This window comes from Rhamphochromis longiceps, linkage group LG11 (assembly GCF_057381845.1).
Source record: "Rhamphochromis longiceps isolate RC_006_pf linkage group LG11, R_longiceps_female_GT1.1, whole genome shotgun sequence".
NCBI lineage: Eukaryota > Metazoa > Chordata > Actinopteri > Cichliformes > Cichlidae > Rhamphochromis > Rhamphochromis longiceps.
Genome location: NC_140567.1, coordinates 17694643 through 17713641, shown reverse-complemented (window position 1 = coordinate 17713641; position 18999 = coordinate 17694643). Strand labels below are relative to the sequence as shown.

At 40.8% G+C, this 18999-nt stretch overlaps 1 protein-coding gene across 2 annotated transcripts; it reads right to left on the bottom strand.

Annotated features, from left to right (window-relative positions):
• Positions 1-918: 918 nt before the first annotated feature.
• Positions 919-18781, bottom strand: faxcb (failed axon connections homolog, metaxin like GST domain containing b). 2 transcript variants are annotated; one of them, XM_085422559.1, is made up of 7 exons: positions 17479-18781; positions 15698-15819; positions 11495-11630; positions 10814-11010; positions 6692-6909; positions 4495-4611; positions 919-4082 (listed from the first exon to the last, which is right to left on the bottom strand). In XM_085422559.1, the coding sequence occupies exons 1-7, from the start codon at positions 17512-17514 to the stop codon at positions 3763-3765; spliced, it is 1146 nt and encodes a 381-aa protein (XP_085278685.1). In that variant the 5' UTR covers positions 17515-18781; the 3' UTR covers positions 919-3762. The 2 variants fall into 2 exon arrangements, with proteins under 2 accessions (XP_085278685.1, XP_085278684.1); XM_085422558.1 differs by lacking the exon at positions 17479-18781 and having other exon boundaries at positions 15698-16226.
• Between the last annotated feature and the right edge of the window lie 218 nt (positions 18782-18999).

Here is an 18999-nt window from a genome sequence, read left to right as displayed (position 1 = left end):
TACCTAGGATTGTTCCCCAAAACAATAAAAAAAACAAAACATAAAAGTCATCTCCTCAGATGATACATAGACATGCAGACAGTTTTGGTTTTCCCTGGCCAGGTTTTGAGATATCCACTTTTCCTTCATAAGGATGGAAATGGATGGATTTTTTCCCCCTTATTTAAAGTGAACTGCCACTCTCACTTCCACTTCATAGTTTTAAAAATAAACCTTAGGTATCTTCTACAGTGCCTCCCTCAGTCCGGCCTCTGTCTGAAACAAGCTCTTTTACCTCTCATACATTAAAAACAAATTTCTTCTGATTGGGTGCCTCTCACAAACAACAGGTTTGAACAGCTGGTGGGTCGGCTTCTGTTCCCACTGCCAAAGCTATTAGGGATAACCCCTCATTGATCGCAGTGAGAGCCAAGAGTGGAAAAAATGTCTAAAACGGAGCATTAAGAGCAGTCTGAACCCTGAGCTTTGGCTCACAGAGATTACCAACATAAACTCATTATTAGAAAGGTGGACATGTTTAATATTAATCCAGTAAGCTAACAATATATTATATATATATATATCTCTATACACTTGCTCATTAGAGAGATTTAGAGCATTGTTGTTCAATTGGCATTCCTGGCTGTCTGATATAACTACAGTACTCACTCAAATTTATCAGTGGTTTGGTCTCCAGCTTCTGAAGGAAATTTTAGCTCTTTACTTGCTAAATAAGCTCAATTATGATCACCAGCAAGTTGCTGTCATTATTAGTGTCATATGGTGCTAAGCAGTTTGTCTAGAGCTAAAAAGCTGCCAGCTGCTTCTTAGAATGACACTAATGAGAGCAGTGAGACTTAACAAAAAGCAGTTAAGTTGCAGCCTGCGCGACCAAAACAATCACCGGAGAGGTGCTGTGCCTCTTTGTAGATCTGAGGGAAAAATGCAACACGACTCTGTTTGCATTAGAAAAATAAATGGATCCTTTTCTGGAAAAAAAAAGAAGAAGTTACCAACAGCTTTTAATAATTCTGCAGAAATGTCTGATAGTTGCTCAAAAAAACTTTTTTTGGTGACAGGTAAAATATGTTCAAAAATGTTTCGAAAACATGCAAAAATCAAAGGTCATCTTATTAGCTTTAATATTTAATTTGAATGATTTACAAGTCAATTGATTTTTGTGACAGACATCTGAAGGCTGGGTTCACACTCCAAGGCCCTATGCAGAAATTCTGGTTTAATCCTCCGATGAGTTTGTTTGGCACTTTTTTTTTTTTTTGCATTCCTCTCTTAGCCAATATCAGAAAAACAGTGAGACGCATGTGTAACAGCGTCCCGTGCATCGTACTTTTACACAGAAGCGACAAGAGGCCGAAAAAATGCGTTTACCGGTTCACTTTTAAGTTGATGTGCAGAAGTGGCCGGCTAATCAGAGAGGACGAAGAGAAAGATCGTGGCTTTTTGTGGTACAGTAACTCCTAGCTTCATATTGAGGCGTGGAGGCAGTGTTGGAGCCCGGAGTGGTTGGATTCTGATTTTCACTGAATAAAAAACTCTGTATTTCAGGGCTCCATATGAAAGAATTGAAAAAAAGAAAGCAGATTTCTGTGATTTGTGCTTTTGTGAAGAAACACGAGTGGTATTTAAGCAAAGGAATCTGATTTGGGCCCTTTTTTTGCCAGCACGTGAATATAACCTATGAAACCTGTTTGCACTGTAAGATTCTAGGCTAATAAGTGTTTAAGTTAACCATCTCATATTTTGTTCATTTACTTTTTATTTATTCCTCTTTCTGTGAAATAAAAACTAATGAATCTGGCAACTCTGACCATCTATCCAGCCAGCTGAATGAAGATTTTTTTTTAATTTTTCCAGGAATTAAAATGAAACTCCATTAATCTCGTGGAGCGAAATAAGAAAAGAGACTCCGAGCCTGGAGAATTCAAAACAAAACTATCTGCACGGTTTAGTGCCACTCGTGAGGAGAAAAAAAAAAGTTTATAATCAGGGTTTGTAGACCCTTTAATGCAAGTCACACTTACTTTTTATGTACCATAGTCAGTTTTTAAAAGCCATCACATTTTCATTACGAGCACTTCCAGCGAGCTTAACGTGACAGACAAAAACGAACGCTCCCCCCGGCCCAGACACTTTGGTCCACATTTTAATCAAGATTTTCCACCAAGCTATAGTCGCTTCCTTTTCATTTGGTATTCTGACTCAGTCCGGTCTGCAAACACTTTATCAGCTGCTTCACTGATGACATTCACACCCGGTAACATTCGCATATGCGCAGCCGACATGAGCAGCACAGTCCACTGCAGCTTGATCTTTATCAGCGTCATTCAGTCTCCATTCTGTGCCTTCACAGCTGACTCCTCCGACTGAAATGAGGTGAAAATTAAATTTCCACTAGTGCAAATTAAGATCTCTCTTTGAGAGCAATAAGAAAAAGAAATAACATTAAATATATGTATATATTTAACAAAAAATAAATTATTGTAGAAAGAATAATATCAAGTGGCACTGATAATAAATTATATCATAACAAAAAAATGTCGCAAAGGAGTTTCACCCATTTGTCTCAATGTTCTGAGCGCTGAGGGTGAGTTGTTGCTGCGCTAAGTTGTAGGATGCAGTATCTTTCTCTCTCTCTCTCTCACACACACACACACACACACACACACACACACACACACACACACACACACACACACACAAGCGCGCGCGCTACGTATGAATGGGAGATTTAGCAAAGAAGTGGACATTTCTTGTGTTAAATGTACTGCACGTCCTTAGTCTGGAGTGACCTTGATGTAGAAGGCAACAGGCGGACTGCTGACTCCATCTAGTGGTCAAATACAAGAACTGCAGCTCTTCGATAAGACCACAAGAAGTTTGGAAGAAACTACAAAAAAAAAAACCAAAAAAAAAAAAAGACCCGACAACAACAACACCCCCCCCCCCCCCCCCCCCAACTCTCCAAGTTCAACAATAACAAAGTGCAGGCAGATAATTACTTACTGGGCAGAAAATAGGATGAAGCTTGCAGAAGAAATAGGCACAAACCTTACCTCCTGATTTCTGTTCAACAGGCCTATACAGTAAGTGTATCTGGGCTTTTAGACAAAATGATTGAATTACTTTTTTTCACCACATACAGAAGCATGAGGGAGCATGAGGAAAATGACTTTAGGGTCAACTTAATGCACGGACTGATGCTCAATGTCATCTGTGTTTACTCCTCAGCACACGGATGGCTAACAGCAGAGACATGGCAGCTGTTCCTTTTTCAATCTCCACCTGTTTCAGTGGTTTTGTGCGTTATGACACACGGCAGAGTGGTGATTAGTTGCATCATTTCATAGCAAGTGAAGTGCCACCTGTCATGTCTGTAGCACTCTTCTGTTGCCAACGCGCTCTTCATGAGATGGTTCCTTTGTGTGTTAACCTTTCGCGCTAGCTTCTGCATCTTAGGATGAGACAAATAAGGCAAAGAGGAACTGTCACAGGGACAGTTCTGACGTTACGGGAGGGAACTGACTGTACAGTTGCATGTTTTGTAAGGTTTATTTTGCATCGTCCGCATACAAACGCCCAGTCTGCCCATTGGGAAGTTGTAACATGCTGGGCATTACAGGTGGAGGAGCTGGAATAGTTCTTTCAGCTGTGTGTGAGCTGCTGCTTGGACACATCGTTCCAGCCAGATTTATTTAAGCAAAACCACACAGCAGCCTGTAGCACCGACTGTTCTAGCCTTCGGTCAGTCTCAGTCTGCCTAGGTCAAACTTCCAGGTCTGGCATTGACTCCTCTTTAAACTGAGCATCATTGTCAGACCCTGTGCCCACGTCCGAATCAAATAGTGAGCGGTCAGAGTCGGGGGAATGTGTGTGCGTGCGTCCGGCTGAGTGGCTGCTGCCATCGCTGTCGTCCAGCGTGTCAGTCCTGGAGAAGAGGCCGAAGTCCAGCAGGCCCGTGGGGGTGCCCCCGCTGCTGCTCTCGCTGTCTCCGTCGTAGTAAAAATCCTCCACCTCAACAAACCACTCGGGCCAGAACCTCCTCCGCATCCGCTCGCAGAACATGGCCAAGTTGATCAGCTCTCCTGTGGAGACATGTAAATCTTTTTGAAGACAGAGAAGAAACTAGCAGGTGGTATCACAGGTGCTTACTGCCTTTGTTAGTCTTTTCTTGTGTCCGGTTTTCTTCCCACAATCACCTTGATCACAAATTATGGATTAAAACACAGAATCAAGCTCTGATGCTGTTCTCTGAAAAGATAAAAAGACTTCAGTGTTCCCTGTGTGAGACTTTAAAGCTGCTCTCTGAGCTTGTGTAAGCAGCACTGCACTGCAGCAGAACAGCACTGCCATCTAGTGGACTACACATAAAAATGCACCAGTGAAAACATCTCACAAGTATGCTTAAATTTTGCAAGGACAAGGTAATATACAAAAACTTGTGATAAAATACAGCATGTATGTGTTGATTTGCAATTACTGAATAGATCCTCTGACCTTTGATAAGTTGCTCTGGTCGTGTTCCAGGTAAAGTCCACATGGCTTGAGCTAGATGCCCAAACACTGTAGCATCTAATGTTGACATCTTAGACCCCATGAAGTATTTCTTATCTCCTGCAAGACAGAAAACAAACAGCAATTTCAAGCAACGATAAAGGGAATATACGAGAACTTCCACAGCACTGTGCAGCTAAAGATGGTTAAATTAAAACTATTAGTAACATTAATAAGCAGCGATGAAGCAACAAGTTGGCCAGCTGATACTGTCCCTGTTCACCAGTACTGGCATGTTGGCTGTTAGTAATCTGCTGTGGCATGTTAATGCAGAGCTGAGAAGACTTTAAAACAAATCAGTTTTTACAGTGATGATTTACCTGCTGCAAATCAATAACAGAAACAAAGTAACCAAACACACACACACAGACACATAATAGATATCAAAAACCAAATTAAAGTACTCCTTTTTCAACTCTGCAACTCATTCCATCTGTGTTGTTGAAAGCTTTCTTGCTACAGATGATTTTCATTCCACTTGTACTGGCAGAAGGTGTTTGTAAACCAACAGTTTTCGCTTTACTTTGAGCTTTTTTGATGCACTAACTGACTTCATGAACTACCTTTAGCTCACTTTTTGAGATGTTTATCATTAAGACCTTTGCACACTGAGTGTGCTGGGAAAAAAATGTTATATTCCGAATTCTTGGGATATGAGCTGGTCATGTAATGTTTATACATATAGGATGTCAGTGGGGCAGTTTAAGCTCTTGTTAGCAGAGTCAGTATCACATCTGAGGAGACAGAAATCATTTCAAAGAGCCAGAGCAGTGTCTAGCTGTGTGCCTGAGGTAAAATAGTATTATTTTACCATTTCAATATCCATCTTAATGTATGAAATATCAGTACAAATTTGATGCATCAGGTGTGTGAACGGCTTTATTTTAAGATTACAATACAAAATGATCTATCACTAGCACTAAATCTTAGTTCACGGTTGTTTTTGGATACTTTTCCCCCCACCTAAACACATTTCACCGAGCACATTTTGAACTGCTGCAGAGAGTGCTAACACTGACTAGAAAGACAGAGCATATTTCTCCCATACTGCCTTCTCTTCATCGGTTATTATTCATCTCTGCCTGTCTTCCACAGTGTGTCTTTTGTCTCGTCTCCCTCCCCTCACCCCCAACTTGTCCTGGCTCTGCTGGATGTTTTTTTTCCCCCCAACTCTGCCAAGTGCTTGCTCATAGGGGGTTGTCTGATTGTTGGGGTTTTCTCTTTATTATCGTTGGGTCTTTACTTTAATATAAAACGCCTTGAAACTTGTCATTTAGTGCTATATAAATAAAACTGAAATGAACTTCTTTTTACTTTTGTTTTTAAATTTGTTCAATTTATTCATACATTTTTCAAATAAGTGGAAATACTCTGTGATCTTTGAGTACCCCAGGCAGCTGCTGACATCTCTCCTGGTTGGGAATCCCTGCTCTTATACACATCATCATCAATGCCATTAGAGATGTTTTTAATGTAACCTGTAAACACTTCCAGTAATGCAGAGGGAAACCAAAACACTACAGGAAGGCAGGTTAATGAAAGGTTGCTAAGTATTTGTGTGCTTTTCTTGCCCTTCAGAGAGCAAACTTCAAAGTAAACTAATTTCATTTTGAAGTTGGGAAATCAGCTCTTCTGGTTAAAATGCCAGATTTTAGATGAACACTTCTGGTACTTGTGTGTAACAAACATTAAAAGACGGAAGCCAGATGGTTGTGGAGTGTACCAATGTTTTCACTCGGGAATGACTTTTCCATTTTATACAAGCTGTTGTTCGCTGTAATGACACAAGCAGATCGATGCAAAGCACTATTCTAAACACACTTATATTGCATCCCTCCAGCTAACATCCAGAACGTTCTCTGTTTTCATTTATTACTGTCTGTACCTCAATAAAATTCAAGTGCAAAAATGCAGATAAATGACATTTTGTTCTGATAAATATAAACCAATTAAGAGGAGCTTGTGAATATTTTGAGAAATATCAGCTCACAGTAACAAATTCATGTATTTTCATTGCAGCCAATGGAAAAAAGAAATAACACTAGCTCCATTATCAGCTTGCATAACAGCATTAGCGTATCGCTCTATAACCACAGTCCTGATGAGGTTAGTCTTAGTTCTACTGAACAGGCGTCCGTACCCAGTAGAGTGGCCAGTGTCCTCATGTCCTTCTCCATCAGTGTGTAGACCTCCTCCTTGGAGAAGCGTCCGATGCCGTGGCCGTACATCTCCCGCCGCACCATGCCACCATTCAGGTGGCTAAGCATCCATTTCAGCGTGTCACTCAGAGGCCCACTCATCGCCAGCAGCTTCTGTGTTTCCTCCAGGTTATCCACCCACTGGCAGTAGGCTATTGTCCTGAAGGAAAACACAATGTAGACAACACTGTGTTACGATTACACTGGCTGGCAAAAAGCTACTCCTCTAAATCAAAAGTGAGCCTCAGCTACACCTACAGTCTGTCAGTTTCTTACACTCTTCCTGTACTTACTTAGCTCAAGATCAAAAAGTATTCCAAATGTTGGTCTAAAATCATCGTGGTCTTTTCAAAAAAGAACAAACCACATTTGAAACTGAGTCTTTGAGCCATCAGTTCATTTGTATCATTTATAGTTGAACATACAAAATGATTTCTACACAGCCAAAAAACCTTATCCCACTCAGCATACAATTCATGTACCAAGAACATGCTAGAAGGTATAACACCATCAATATTAGCACACATATTTAAACATAAAATTATCACATACAAAAGGTTAGGGATATAACAGTTCTCCAAAAGCATGTTTTTGTTCATACTGCTGTTTTTAAAGGAGATAAATAAAGCAAAAACAAGGAAAAACAGCTTTAATGCCTTAATGCTTAAATCTTATTTAGTTAGTTCAGTGACTGCGTGTCTGTGTTCACTTTGGCATTTTCACCCCTGCTTTGCAGAAACATTGTCATGTTGTGTTGTATTAAAAAGATCTGTAAATCATTAGATCCGTTTCAAGTAAAACCAAAAACTACACTAATACAAGAAAGAAGAGCCATGTTTATTCATCTCTCCAGTCTAGTGCTGTATTTTTAAAACTGAATATGGTGGCAAACCAGAATTTTACAAAGGACCAACAGTAATATTTTACTCTATGATGCTGAGTCAAAGTGAATTAGAGTGGGATTCCAATAAAAGTGTTTAATGAAAGGTCCAGCCACTGCATCGTAAAGCTTTATGTCTAATGACAATTAGCCTCAACTTAATCAATAAAAGTGCTCCACCCATTCACTTGCTGCCAGAACACAACATCGTATATTCAGCCCTTCAAACTGTCGGCCTGAGGGTTGAAAGAAATGCCTGGAATCCGTTCCTGCTGCTCGTGATAAAATATAGACGCCTACTGCTGCAAAGCACCGGCAACTTACAGTTACTCATGAAAAGAAAGCAATGCTGCAGAAATGGCAGCATATAGTGTATCTCTATATTGAGATTTTTCTCACACTGTGGTCCAACAAATCCTGTTTATTTACAAGCAAACAAACCCAACTCAAACCCTCAAAATCCCTTGTGAAACCACCAAAGGACAAATGTTTCACATGAATTCACTCCATAAAACAAAGACAATGAAAACAGCAACTCTGGTATTTCATACATTTGTTGCTTCTGTTCTGCATAAGTTGTCTGTGTATCCAGATACTATGATTAAGCTGTTACATTCTTACACACTTGGACTTTTCACACTGTAGGACTTTTTTTTTCTTTCTGTTTATGATCTGAAAAAGTCTGAAGAAGTGAAGAAGTTGGGCTTGGTGCTTTTTTCTTTTTTTTTTTGGCTCAACAACAGAACTCAATGACAGCCAAGCTGTTTGTTGATAATAGTACAAGTGCAGGGGAGACCTACATGTTTCTACCTACATGGGTTAGAGCTTTTACCCCTCAGTTCATCTAAAGGCCAGTGCCTGGCCTCTGTCATTTTTCTGCTGTATGTGACTGGTTGCTCAATAGAAACTGAATTAAAGAATCTGGGTTATATTAATTTTCAGAGTGGGGACTATCCATTGGCCAAATGCTACTTCCTGTTATATTATCTGATGTCCAAAGTGTCTGTATTCTTTAAACAAACAAACAAACAAACAAATAAACAAATAAACAAACAAACCAGAAGAGGAGCAAGCATAAATAGAGTATTTTTAATCCCCAGGTAATTTCAAATGCAACCTTTGCAAATGTTTCTGTGCAGTTCGCCACAAACTGCATTTTCAAGATAAAGCTGCAGTTGCAGTATTTCCCAGGGAGAGAAAAAAATGCTAATGTGTGATCCTGACAGATGGAGAAGGATGCAAGAAAGAGAGGAAGATGGATGGATGAAGGATGACTGTTTTCAAAAGTTCTGGCTGCTCAATACAAGAAAGTTTCCATACAGGAAATTTAAATCTTACATGTAATGCCCTCATTGATTTTAGAGTTTTATAATCAGATACATGTCTGATGCTGTACTAAATTACATTTTTTGAAACCTCTTGTCAAACAAACAGTGTTATTCAAGGGTTGCATGGGAATACCTGGCGGTTTAGTGCAGGCTAAACAGTACATCGGACTGGTTACACCGAGGGTGGCAGGGATCATTTTGGTAATGATGGGTAATGATGCCGATTAGATTCACTCTGTGAACTATGGCTTTTATACTAGCTTTATAGTGTCTAGGAGTTGGGGCCATTTAGCCATAAAGCTTATGAAACATCTACTTATACAGTATTTTAGTGAACTTTGCTGGCTAAATCCACAAAGAGCAGTGAATATCAGAGCAGCAGCCCAAGTCAGCCAATCACAGCCTGCACACAAAGAAAAGTCCAATGGAGCTCACGAAACAAATCATTTTACTGCGTGACTTATTTCTAACTCATTCTTTTCACCATAGATGTGTTACAGCCCATCTTAGAGTTCCTCCTCCTGCCGAATCCCCCTTTAATCCGCGGTTATACCTGCTGTGTTTGCAAACAGTTGGACATTTAAATATCCAGCATAAGGTTAATCTCAATTTAAAGTTGTATTTATGCCCAGTTTTACTCTTGAAATTCCTCTTTGACATTCACTGGATCACAGCTGCTAACACTAGTTGTCTGTGTATGTCTACTTTAAAGTATAGTTGAGTGATCCTTTTCTGGTATTACAGAGTTATTAACAGATTTGTATTTTTAAAAAGCACAGCAAAATAAATGAGTATATAATAGTAAAGCTAGCTTTGAGAACATTTTCTGCTCTATAACCATGCCACTATGAATCAGGAAGGCAACTCTCTGTGTGCACGATCTAACCAAATCTATCTCTAGGCTGTGTCTCAGTGCACAAAGAGCAGCACGCTGTCATGCTGCCCTTCCCTGAAATAAATAATTCACTCAATAGGTCTATATGTGGGTCCAAACTTGGTGCAGGGTGCATGGACAAGCAGAGGAAGAGGAGCAGGGAGGTGACACAAGGAGACAAGACGGGAGGGAGCGTGAATGTAGATTACATGAATGACCTCTGCTGCTTTTTGAGAAATGGAGCAGATTCAGTTTATAACACAAAGCCAGCAAATTGTTCCATCCGTTGTTCCTTTTTTATAAGTGAACTAAAACCAATGAGTAGTTCAAATTGTGTTCTAAAATTATTATATAGAGAGCAATAGGCCATACCACATGGATCAAACCGAGTTAGTGTGTGTATGTGCGTGCGCCTTTGTGAGGGGGATGGATAGAGAAAGAGAGATAGAGCTTTTAGGTAATGGAAAACACTCCTCTCGGTGTAGATGGAGTGTGGAAAACGATTTCCTAGCAGCATGTCTCTCCCCCAGTGATCCTGGAGTGACTCACTGCTGCGAAGGATGGCAGATATCAGAGCCTGGGCTGAAAAGCTGCACAAACAATGCACAAATAATCTTACTTTTTTGTTTTTAGAATAAATCTGCAGTGTGTCTTTTTTTTTTTTCTTGCTGCTAAAATAAATTGGACCTTTTTTTCCCGGGAGGATCCGTGTAGGCGGTTCCTCATATGGTTTAGCACTGAGCACATTAAAGTGTGCATTTAAATATGAATGCATACACACAAAATTACATAATCAACTCAGCACCACATAATTTCACCCCTCAAGTGCAATAATTAAATCAAACTGTAGAAACAGAGAACTGCTTTTGGTCTTTAAAATGATCTGACAGTGGCTTTTCCATTTAAAGTGCCTGAAGTCTTAGCTCTTAAAAGCCTTTCAAAGGCACAGCTAAAGCACTGTATACCTATACGACTTACTTACCAGTAGAGGTGTTCCTCAACCATTTTGGTGACAGCGCGGGACACAGCTATCTCCTGTGGGGTGAGGTTCTTGTTGAGGTTCACACCCAGCTTCTCCTCCAGGAAGTCCACTATAAACTCTGACCCCGACACCTGTTCGTGGTTGTACTCGATCCAGGGCATCTTACCTTGCGGAGATAGCCTGCCATCAAAGTAGTTCTGCAAAGGGAAACAACTTTGCACATGAATTTCCTGGGCTGTGTGTACATTTTATTAACAAAACAAAGAGACTGTAGACCTATGTGAAAATGGAGACTTATTTGTGGCATGAAACTACACAATCATTGACTAACAAGCTGTAAATCACAAGTCATCATCCATAATAAGCATGTGGTTTCAAAGTCAGACCCAGTCTTCCTCATTGCATCCATTTTTTGCAACCAAGATGGTCATTAACAACTAAAATCTTAAGATCTTCAACTCCGTCACGTCCAACAGCTTTCATTGTTTTTGTCCTTATATGGAAGCTGTTGACAAATGGGACCCCATTTCTAAGCTGCCATTAGCTTGTGCTACCCAGTGTTGATGCTGATGGAAGAGAGACATTAAGGCTGTGCAACAGAAGTAGCTATTAATGGCTGAAGAGAAAAACAACTTCAACTCTTCAGAGGCAGAAACACCCCCCTCCCCTCTCTGTTATCACCTGGTAGGGCAGATCCGCCATCCGCAGATACGTCTCTATTTTGAGGCAGAAGGGCGAGAGGCTGGGCACACCATTCTTTGGCCTGGAAAACTGATGGAGGATGATGGCGTCTTTGGAGTCCAACTCCTGCTCCTTCCTACATAGAAACCAAAGGTGGGGGAAACTCAATGAATAAATGTTGTACCTGTAAACGTTATACCTCTTTAAAGACCATTCTTAAACTCGCTAACATTGTCTCATTTTGTACATTTTGTGCCAGTGTTAACGTTAACAGCATACTTTCATCTATTCTGTGTGGATGAAAGTATGCTTTGGTGTCTCGAGCTTTTCCAACTATGCATAGATACCAAGAGGAAAAACTGCCTAAAAATGTTTCATTTTAACCCAGCGAAGCCGAAATCAACCGGTTTTTCCACCTGTTTTCAGGGTCAATTGGTGCAGTGGGGCCAGTGAGATAAAACCAAACGTAACTCAGCATCTGGACAGAAAACAGGACTTTGAGTTCAGCTTCAGGCTCTGGCCAACCTCCCTGTGAGGAGTAGGTCACACCTGCAGTTTCTTTCTAGCACGGTGACACACTATTCGTGCCGAGTTCTGTTTTCTTTGCAAGTTTAAAAAAAAAAAATTATTATGTTAAACAATTCCAATGAATCCCAATCCAACTTTATTTATAGAGCACTTCAGAAAAACAACACAGCTGACCAAAGTGCTTTCCTGTTGAAAGACAACATCAAGATTTAAACAAACATATTAAACAAAAAGGAAAAAAAATAATATAAATCACAGTAAAACATGGAAAACTATAAATAAAATAAACAATAACATATACAAGAAATAAAACTAACAATAAATGAAAATAAGTATTAAAAGGAACCAAAAAAACAACACTTTCTTTATTCACACTGAGGTCACTAACTTTTACATAATGAGTCTGTACTTCAAGTGACTTTATGTGTTTTGAGATATACTGGCATCACTAGCTGTTATTATACTCCATTAAAACTCTTTAAGTGATTGTCAAGACTAGAAATTTTATTTCCACTTTGATAGATCGTTCTGTGAAACAAGGAGCAGCTGAGCTACCTAAGGCTTAAAATCCACAAAGTTGTATTTACACTGCTCCACTGTATTAGCCGAGGGGTATTAAGAGCTTCAGTTATAAGTCAGAATATTGACTAAATGAGTCATCTCTCCTCCCACTGTACTGTAGGCCTGCTGTCTAAAGACACTTAAGATAATAATAAGCTAGAATGCAATTGTGCAGGGAGGATGTTGGTGGTATTCCTACACTGCTATTACCGTGCTAAAATTGTAGTTGAGGAGTGTCTCAATGCTATCTAATATGGCAATTAGAGTTAAGACCTTTTTTGCAACCAGAGAAATAAAACTACACCTAACACATCAGCACAGGGAAAAAAAACTACATCTAATCTGATTTTACTACACCGCTTTCCTAATCACGTTACACATTCATCTGGGCATCTATTTCTATTCCTGAAGAAGCTTTTAGGCATCATCTCAGGTACACACACACACACACACAGACCCCATCTGCTCCGTTTAGCATCTCTTTTATCACTGACCACGGCTCCCTATATTTGAATAAATTTGTGTAACTGCAAAGCGGTCTGACAACACTTACTCCACTTTTAACCATCCTTTTTTAGAGTTAGGTTTGTGGAAATTATATTATAGATTATGGTTGCTTTTCTTTTGAGTTCTATCCTATTTTACGATCACATTACAACATGATGTCGTTTTTTAATTATTCAGAGGGGAAAAAAACGTATTTCTGTACATTAAGACAAAAATAAGTAAAATAAAATTTTTTACCCAGGCCACTTTTAGAGTGACAGAAAAAAAATGATAGAGCAATATTTTGCATGGCACTATTGTATCAATAAAGGGACACCAAATATCTATATTTTATTAAATAAATTAAAATACTCTGGAAACACTACAATAAGAGAGCTCATATCATGTAGCACCAGCATTAGATAAGGTTAGCGGAGCAAATTCACATGAAATCAGCTGAACTTTTGCAATATAAAACAACTCAATAAATACATCGTTAAAAAACAAAACAAAACGAAAAACCATCCAATACTGGACACAGTTAGCTTGACGATGCTAAGCAAGCGAATCACTAAGTCACACGAATTCATTTGTAACAACAGATATTTGACTGTGAACAATTTATCACTGTAACACTTGATCACAGTTAATTACCGTATTATCAGAAACTGATTCCATGTAATTGGCAACTTGACCCCATTCCAGGCTGGATGTTATCTAAACAAAAACTAAATACAAATCTGTTTTTACAGGATAGTACAGAGTTTATATTTTATTATATTCTAAAAAATAATATGTTCATTTCTAATTTAATATCAGCAACATGTTTCAAAAACCCCAAGTCAACAAAAGATTGTTTAAAAAAAAAAAAAAACAACAACACACAGCTGGTTGAGTGTTTCACAACTTATGAGATTAAACTGTCATGGATGCTCCATCCTAAAATATAAAGAAAAGAGCAATCCCTCAATCTACTATCAGTCCATATTTCAGTGCCAGCATCTGTGGTTGTGTGCATTGTGTGCTTTGAGGCAACGTATGCTGCCATCCAAACAAGCCTTTTATTTTCTCTCAGGGAAGGCCTTGCTTATTTTCAGTAAACCACATTCTGCAGAAAATATAAATTCATGCTTGCATGACGACAAATTCTTATTTTTTTCATAACGTTTGTAGTTAGGGCTAAGGCAGGCTAAGGCTGCAGTGGGGACTTCCCATGATGCACTAAACATTTCTACTAATAATAATAATAATGGATTGGATTTATGTAGCGCTTTTCAAGGCACCCAAAGCGCTTTACAATACCACTATTCATTCACTCTCACATTCATACACTGGTGGAGGCAGCTACAAACTACACTCACCTTTTTTCACTCCCCATGTTTTTGTTTTTTTTAAATAAATCTAGTGCATGCCATTAACTTTTGTCTAGTCTCTCCCATAGCTTGTGGTTTCACCTGTTTGCGGCTGAGATCAGAGCAAATATTTTTGATTTTCCTAAACTTTGCTCTGCTGGAGATTCCTTCCTGTTTAAAGGGAGCTCTTCCTCTCTATTGTCACAGTGGTGGCTAGGAGTTGTTGGTTGTGATGCTAAATAAATAAACTTGAGCTGACTGTGGTGCTGAAACCTTGCAGGTCTCCTTGGTAGCTGTCCACAGTTACATGGTGCTGAAAATATTCTAAATCTGCAGAGAAACTGACATCATATTATTACGCCTGATCTACGCATGCCGTCCTTCTTCCATGCACGTTGTGGTGCTTCGTCTCTCAGAGGAACCACTTAAAGAACTTCTCAAAGATCTCTCAGCTGGGAAAAGGAGAACAAAAGCTGACTAGTCGTAGCAGCAGCTCTGCCAACAATACATCACATGGCACGGACAGATGACGCCGGCAGGCTGCGGGGCCAGCCTCAGCGGCCTGCACGTGATTCAGAGTTTCTGCACGAAATGCACGGTTCACGCAGCTTGTGGATCGAGGAGGGGGAGTGAAAGCAGAAACTACCAGGCCACTGTAACAGGATGTTCTTACTTCCTGGCACTGGCCTGGCCGAAAAAAATAAATAATCCGTCCATTCACAGCCTGGCGGTCTGTGCTCTGACAATAGTCCCGTGTTAATCTCTCTTACAGTGACCGCATACTGATCACCAGCTTTCATTGTAGAAAACAACTGTAAATGACGCGGACAGCTGCTGTGTCTCAGCTCATTAAAGGTCAGGCTGATTCCGCAGCGTCCGAGGAGCGCTTCGTTTAGACACGCTCAGGTGCCGATGTGTTCCGCACGGGAACTGGCACACAAGCGGACGCGTGACTCGCTTATTAATTATTTTTTTAAGTCTCCACCTAGTGTCGTGTCCTTTGAAGGAGAAAACGAGGGACGGCAACCTCAGCAAGAGCCTCTTCCCGCGAGAGCTGCAGAGGAACCACATCCCCATGTACACACTCCTGTATCCATAATGCTTTATGCGGTGTCACTCATCAGTCACTGTCAGCGGGGGTGGGTGCGATCAAAACGTGAGCCCCGGGAGGCAAAAGAAATACTAAACAAACAAACAAACAAACAAACAAAAAAACAAACAGAAACCTGGTGGTGATAAAGATGATAAAGAGCTCAGGAATGTTGCGCGTCCCTACCTGATGGCGAGCAGCTCATGCAGTAGGTAGGCTGCAGCAGCCAGCAGGGCCCCCCCGGTGATGTACAGGGTCTTCTTCCACCAGGAGTCCGAGCCCAAAACCGACATGATGCCTCCGTAATCCTGCAGAGGAAAGGCGATGATATAGCCATACAACGACTGCTGCTGCTCGGAGCCGCACAGCCCGATGGGCAGGCTGTGATTCCGCCCCAGTTCAACAACACACGGCCGGGAAGAGGCGAAACCAGCAGCCCAGTACATCCTCTTCCCTCGGTTACAGCCGCCCCGCGTCCTCCCTGCTGCAGTCCCCGTTAGGCTTCATCGAGACCCCCGGCGCTGTGTCTACGGCATGGCGGCGGTGTGGCTAATATTGATCCAGGAAAGCGGAAAAGGTAAATATCTGGAACATCACTCCCTGAGATGAGGCTCGGCAGCCAGCTCGCTTTCCTTCGCAGGATCTGCCCAGCATTATCGCGCGAATAACAATGGCAACACCGCGACTTCCGGTCCCTAATTTCAAAATAAATGTCAGTGTCCACACTGTTACAATTACATTTTTTGCACCTAATATTTTACTTGCAAAATAACATTTTCTGCTCTTAATAACCGTACACAGTGGCTGTTAGTTATTGCTAGTTTTCCATCACATATCATGTGAATGGAATTCTATCGTAAATCTGAACATGATATAAACTAAATTATTCATTTTTGTTCATGAAATGTTTTAATCGTTTAAAAGTAGTCGAATCATTATCTGATTTGTCTGACCAAATAAATAGGTTTAATTTATTATTAGCAAAAACAAATTAAAGTAGCTGGGACCAAAGATTATTTGGCTGTTTTGCTTCCAAATAATGGAAAAAGCTTAAAGCAGGCCCATCATGTATTCCCTTATTTTCTGTTTATATGGCAGATCCCCATCTGACCAAAGTTTCGAGGTACTAATGGGTGCTTCCTTTTTTCTCAAGGGACAGACTAAGATAAACATGAATTAATCTGAACTGTGAATTGTGCAAAGCTACGTCTACATGTTTAGTTCCAGGTTGTTGGGTTTTTTTTTTGAGTCTCTCAAAGAGCTTTAGTCAGATACACTTGGTTTGCAAAAAGATGTCCAATCCCCACCATAGAAACGAGAGTTTACAAGAAAGAGAAGCAATTGATCTAATTAAGTTCTGCATAGAGCTGCTAAGAAACTTATGTGATTAACACCTGTAGAACTTAATAACTTTCACAGCACATATTACGTGTAGTGGAGTGTACATTTTGATCATCAGATCAAGGTAAAAAGAGGGCTAGAAACGCAAAAAAGAATTACCCAGTCCTTTTATTTTTGTGGCAAAGTTGGGCAACTTCCGTTGCTGTCTAATCAAATGCCGGTTACTTCATGCAGCCGGCCTATTGTCTTTCTCCGGTGGAGGATCGGAGCCACCCCGCCCTGGCGAGCCCCTGAACGCAGAGACTCACTCACCACCACGAAAACAAACTATTGGCCAACAGCAGCCAAACATGATGATAAGCCCTTCTGCTCCGCTTCTACATTTTAAGCGGCCTCCAACCGACTGACTGCTCCGCTTCAGCTACTACAGACTGCTAATTCTATGGAGTGCAGTGTGTTTGTGCAATCACACTGAAGCACATTACGCAAACGAGAAAAGTAAGACACGGATTGCAAATCCACTATGCCAACTGTGCTGTGACCGCGGTGTGCTGTGGGTATAGACTCTACTTACAGTCTAACTGTATAACTTAGTGGTAAATGCACTAATAGGAAGGAGTACTCACTCTGGAGCAACTTTGGAAGTGGAAGACTTCGTTCATCCTGACGCTTTAATCCAGCAGGTGAGTTCCAGATCTGTTTGTCGAGCATGCCGAGAACAGGATGTAGACAACTCGGACAAAAGAACATCCAGTAGTTACGTGTCCGCCGGTATCATCCTGGTGCCAATTACCTGCCTGCTGCTGTCTGACCCCGTCAGGTCAGTGAAGGAGGGTGAGTGCTTACCGCAGCCATGGCTACGGCAAGTTAAACGCGCGGCCTCGTGGCTCTCGGGAGCGCGCATTACAGCAGGAGCGTGTATTGGTGTTTACTGCTGAACCAGCCTGGGAATATGACACAGCAGGCACTGCTGGAGCAAGGCATTTAGTAAACACACACATAGAGATACTGTCGGCAGATAGAGGAAACGACTTTGACACCAGGAAGCATCTTTATGACACTTTTTGTTTTTTGTTTTTTTAAATGGCACTTTTGGCCAGATCGCTCGTGAAAAAGACATTTTTGATTGCAATGACGCTCTTTACCTAGATAAATATAGGATACATAAAAGTCACTTTGCCAAAAACCGACTGCAGCTTCTTACCTTGTGACAGGACTGTTTTATTTCTGGCTCAAAATGGCTTGATATCATTCTTAAGAGACATGCTTGTCATGTGTTTGACAGACTGTGGGTTGACAAGTCATTTAAAACAGTTTAAATATAGACAATCATTTTGGGGCAAATTCCTGAAATCATTTTTCTGGCACAACACAGACTTAAAGCACAGCGCAGAGTCTCTAACACAGCAGCACAAGAACAGGCTCTAGGCATCAGATAGAGGGTTGAGTCTACAAAGGGAACAAAGTTGAACAGTGTGCAAAGGTGCCCCAGAGACTATCCAACATATAGTAATAGGATGTAAGAAGCAAGCTGGAACTGCGTAGATGTAGAGGCACAACCAAGTGGCTGTGATAGCGTACAGGAACATCTGTGCTGCATATGGACTAGAAGTCCCCAAGTCCTCAATCACAAAAGGTGGTTGAGAACAACAGGAGTAAGGTCATGTGGGACTTCCACTTCCACATAGAAGCTGCTGGCAAACCAAGCAGTATTGTAGTGATTGTTGACAAGGAACAGAAGACCGCAGTTGTCATAGATGTTGTAATCCTACCGGACAGCAACATCGGGAAGAAGGAGCACAAGAAAATGGAGAACCAGGTGCTGAAGAAACATCTGGAGCAGATGTGGAAGGTAAAATCCAAAGTGGTCCTAGTGGTAATAGAAGCATAAAGGAGCTGGAAAATTAGCTTGAGCAGATTCCAGGCACAACATCAAAGGTCTCCATCCAGGAGAGTGCAGTCCAAGGACCAGCTAAGACACTGCACAGAGCACTCTAACTTCCAGGCCTCTGGTAGAGGACCTGAACGTGAGGAGCACACACATACCACCCCCCAGAGGGTGAGAGGGAGAGTTCTTTTTAAAATATGTATATACAAAGAGCATTTATTTTTTTTAAACCGGTGAAATGTCAACATATCTGAAATTG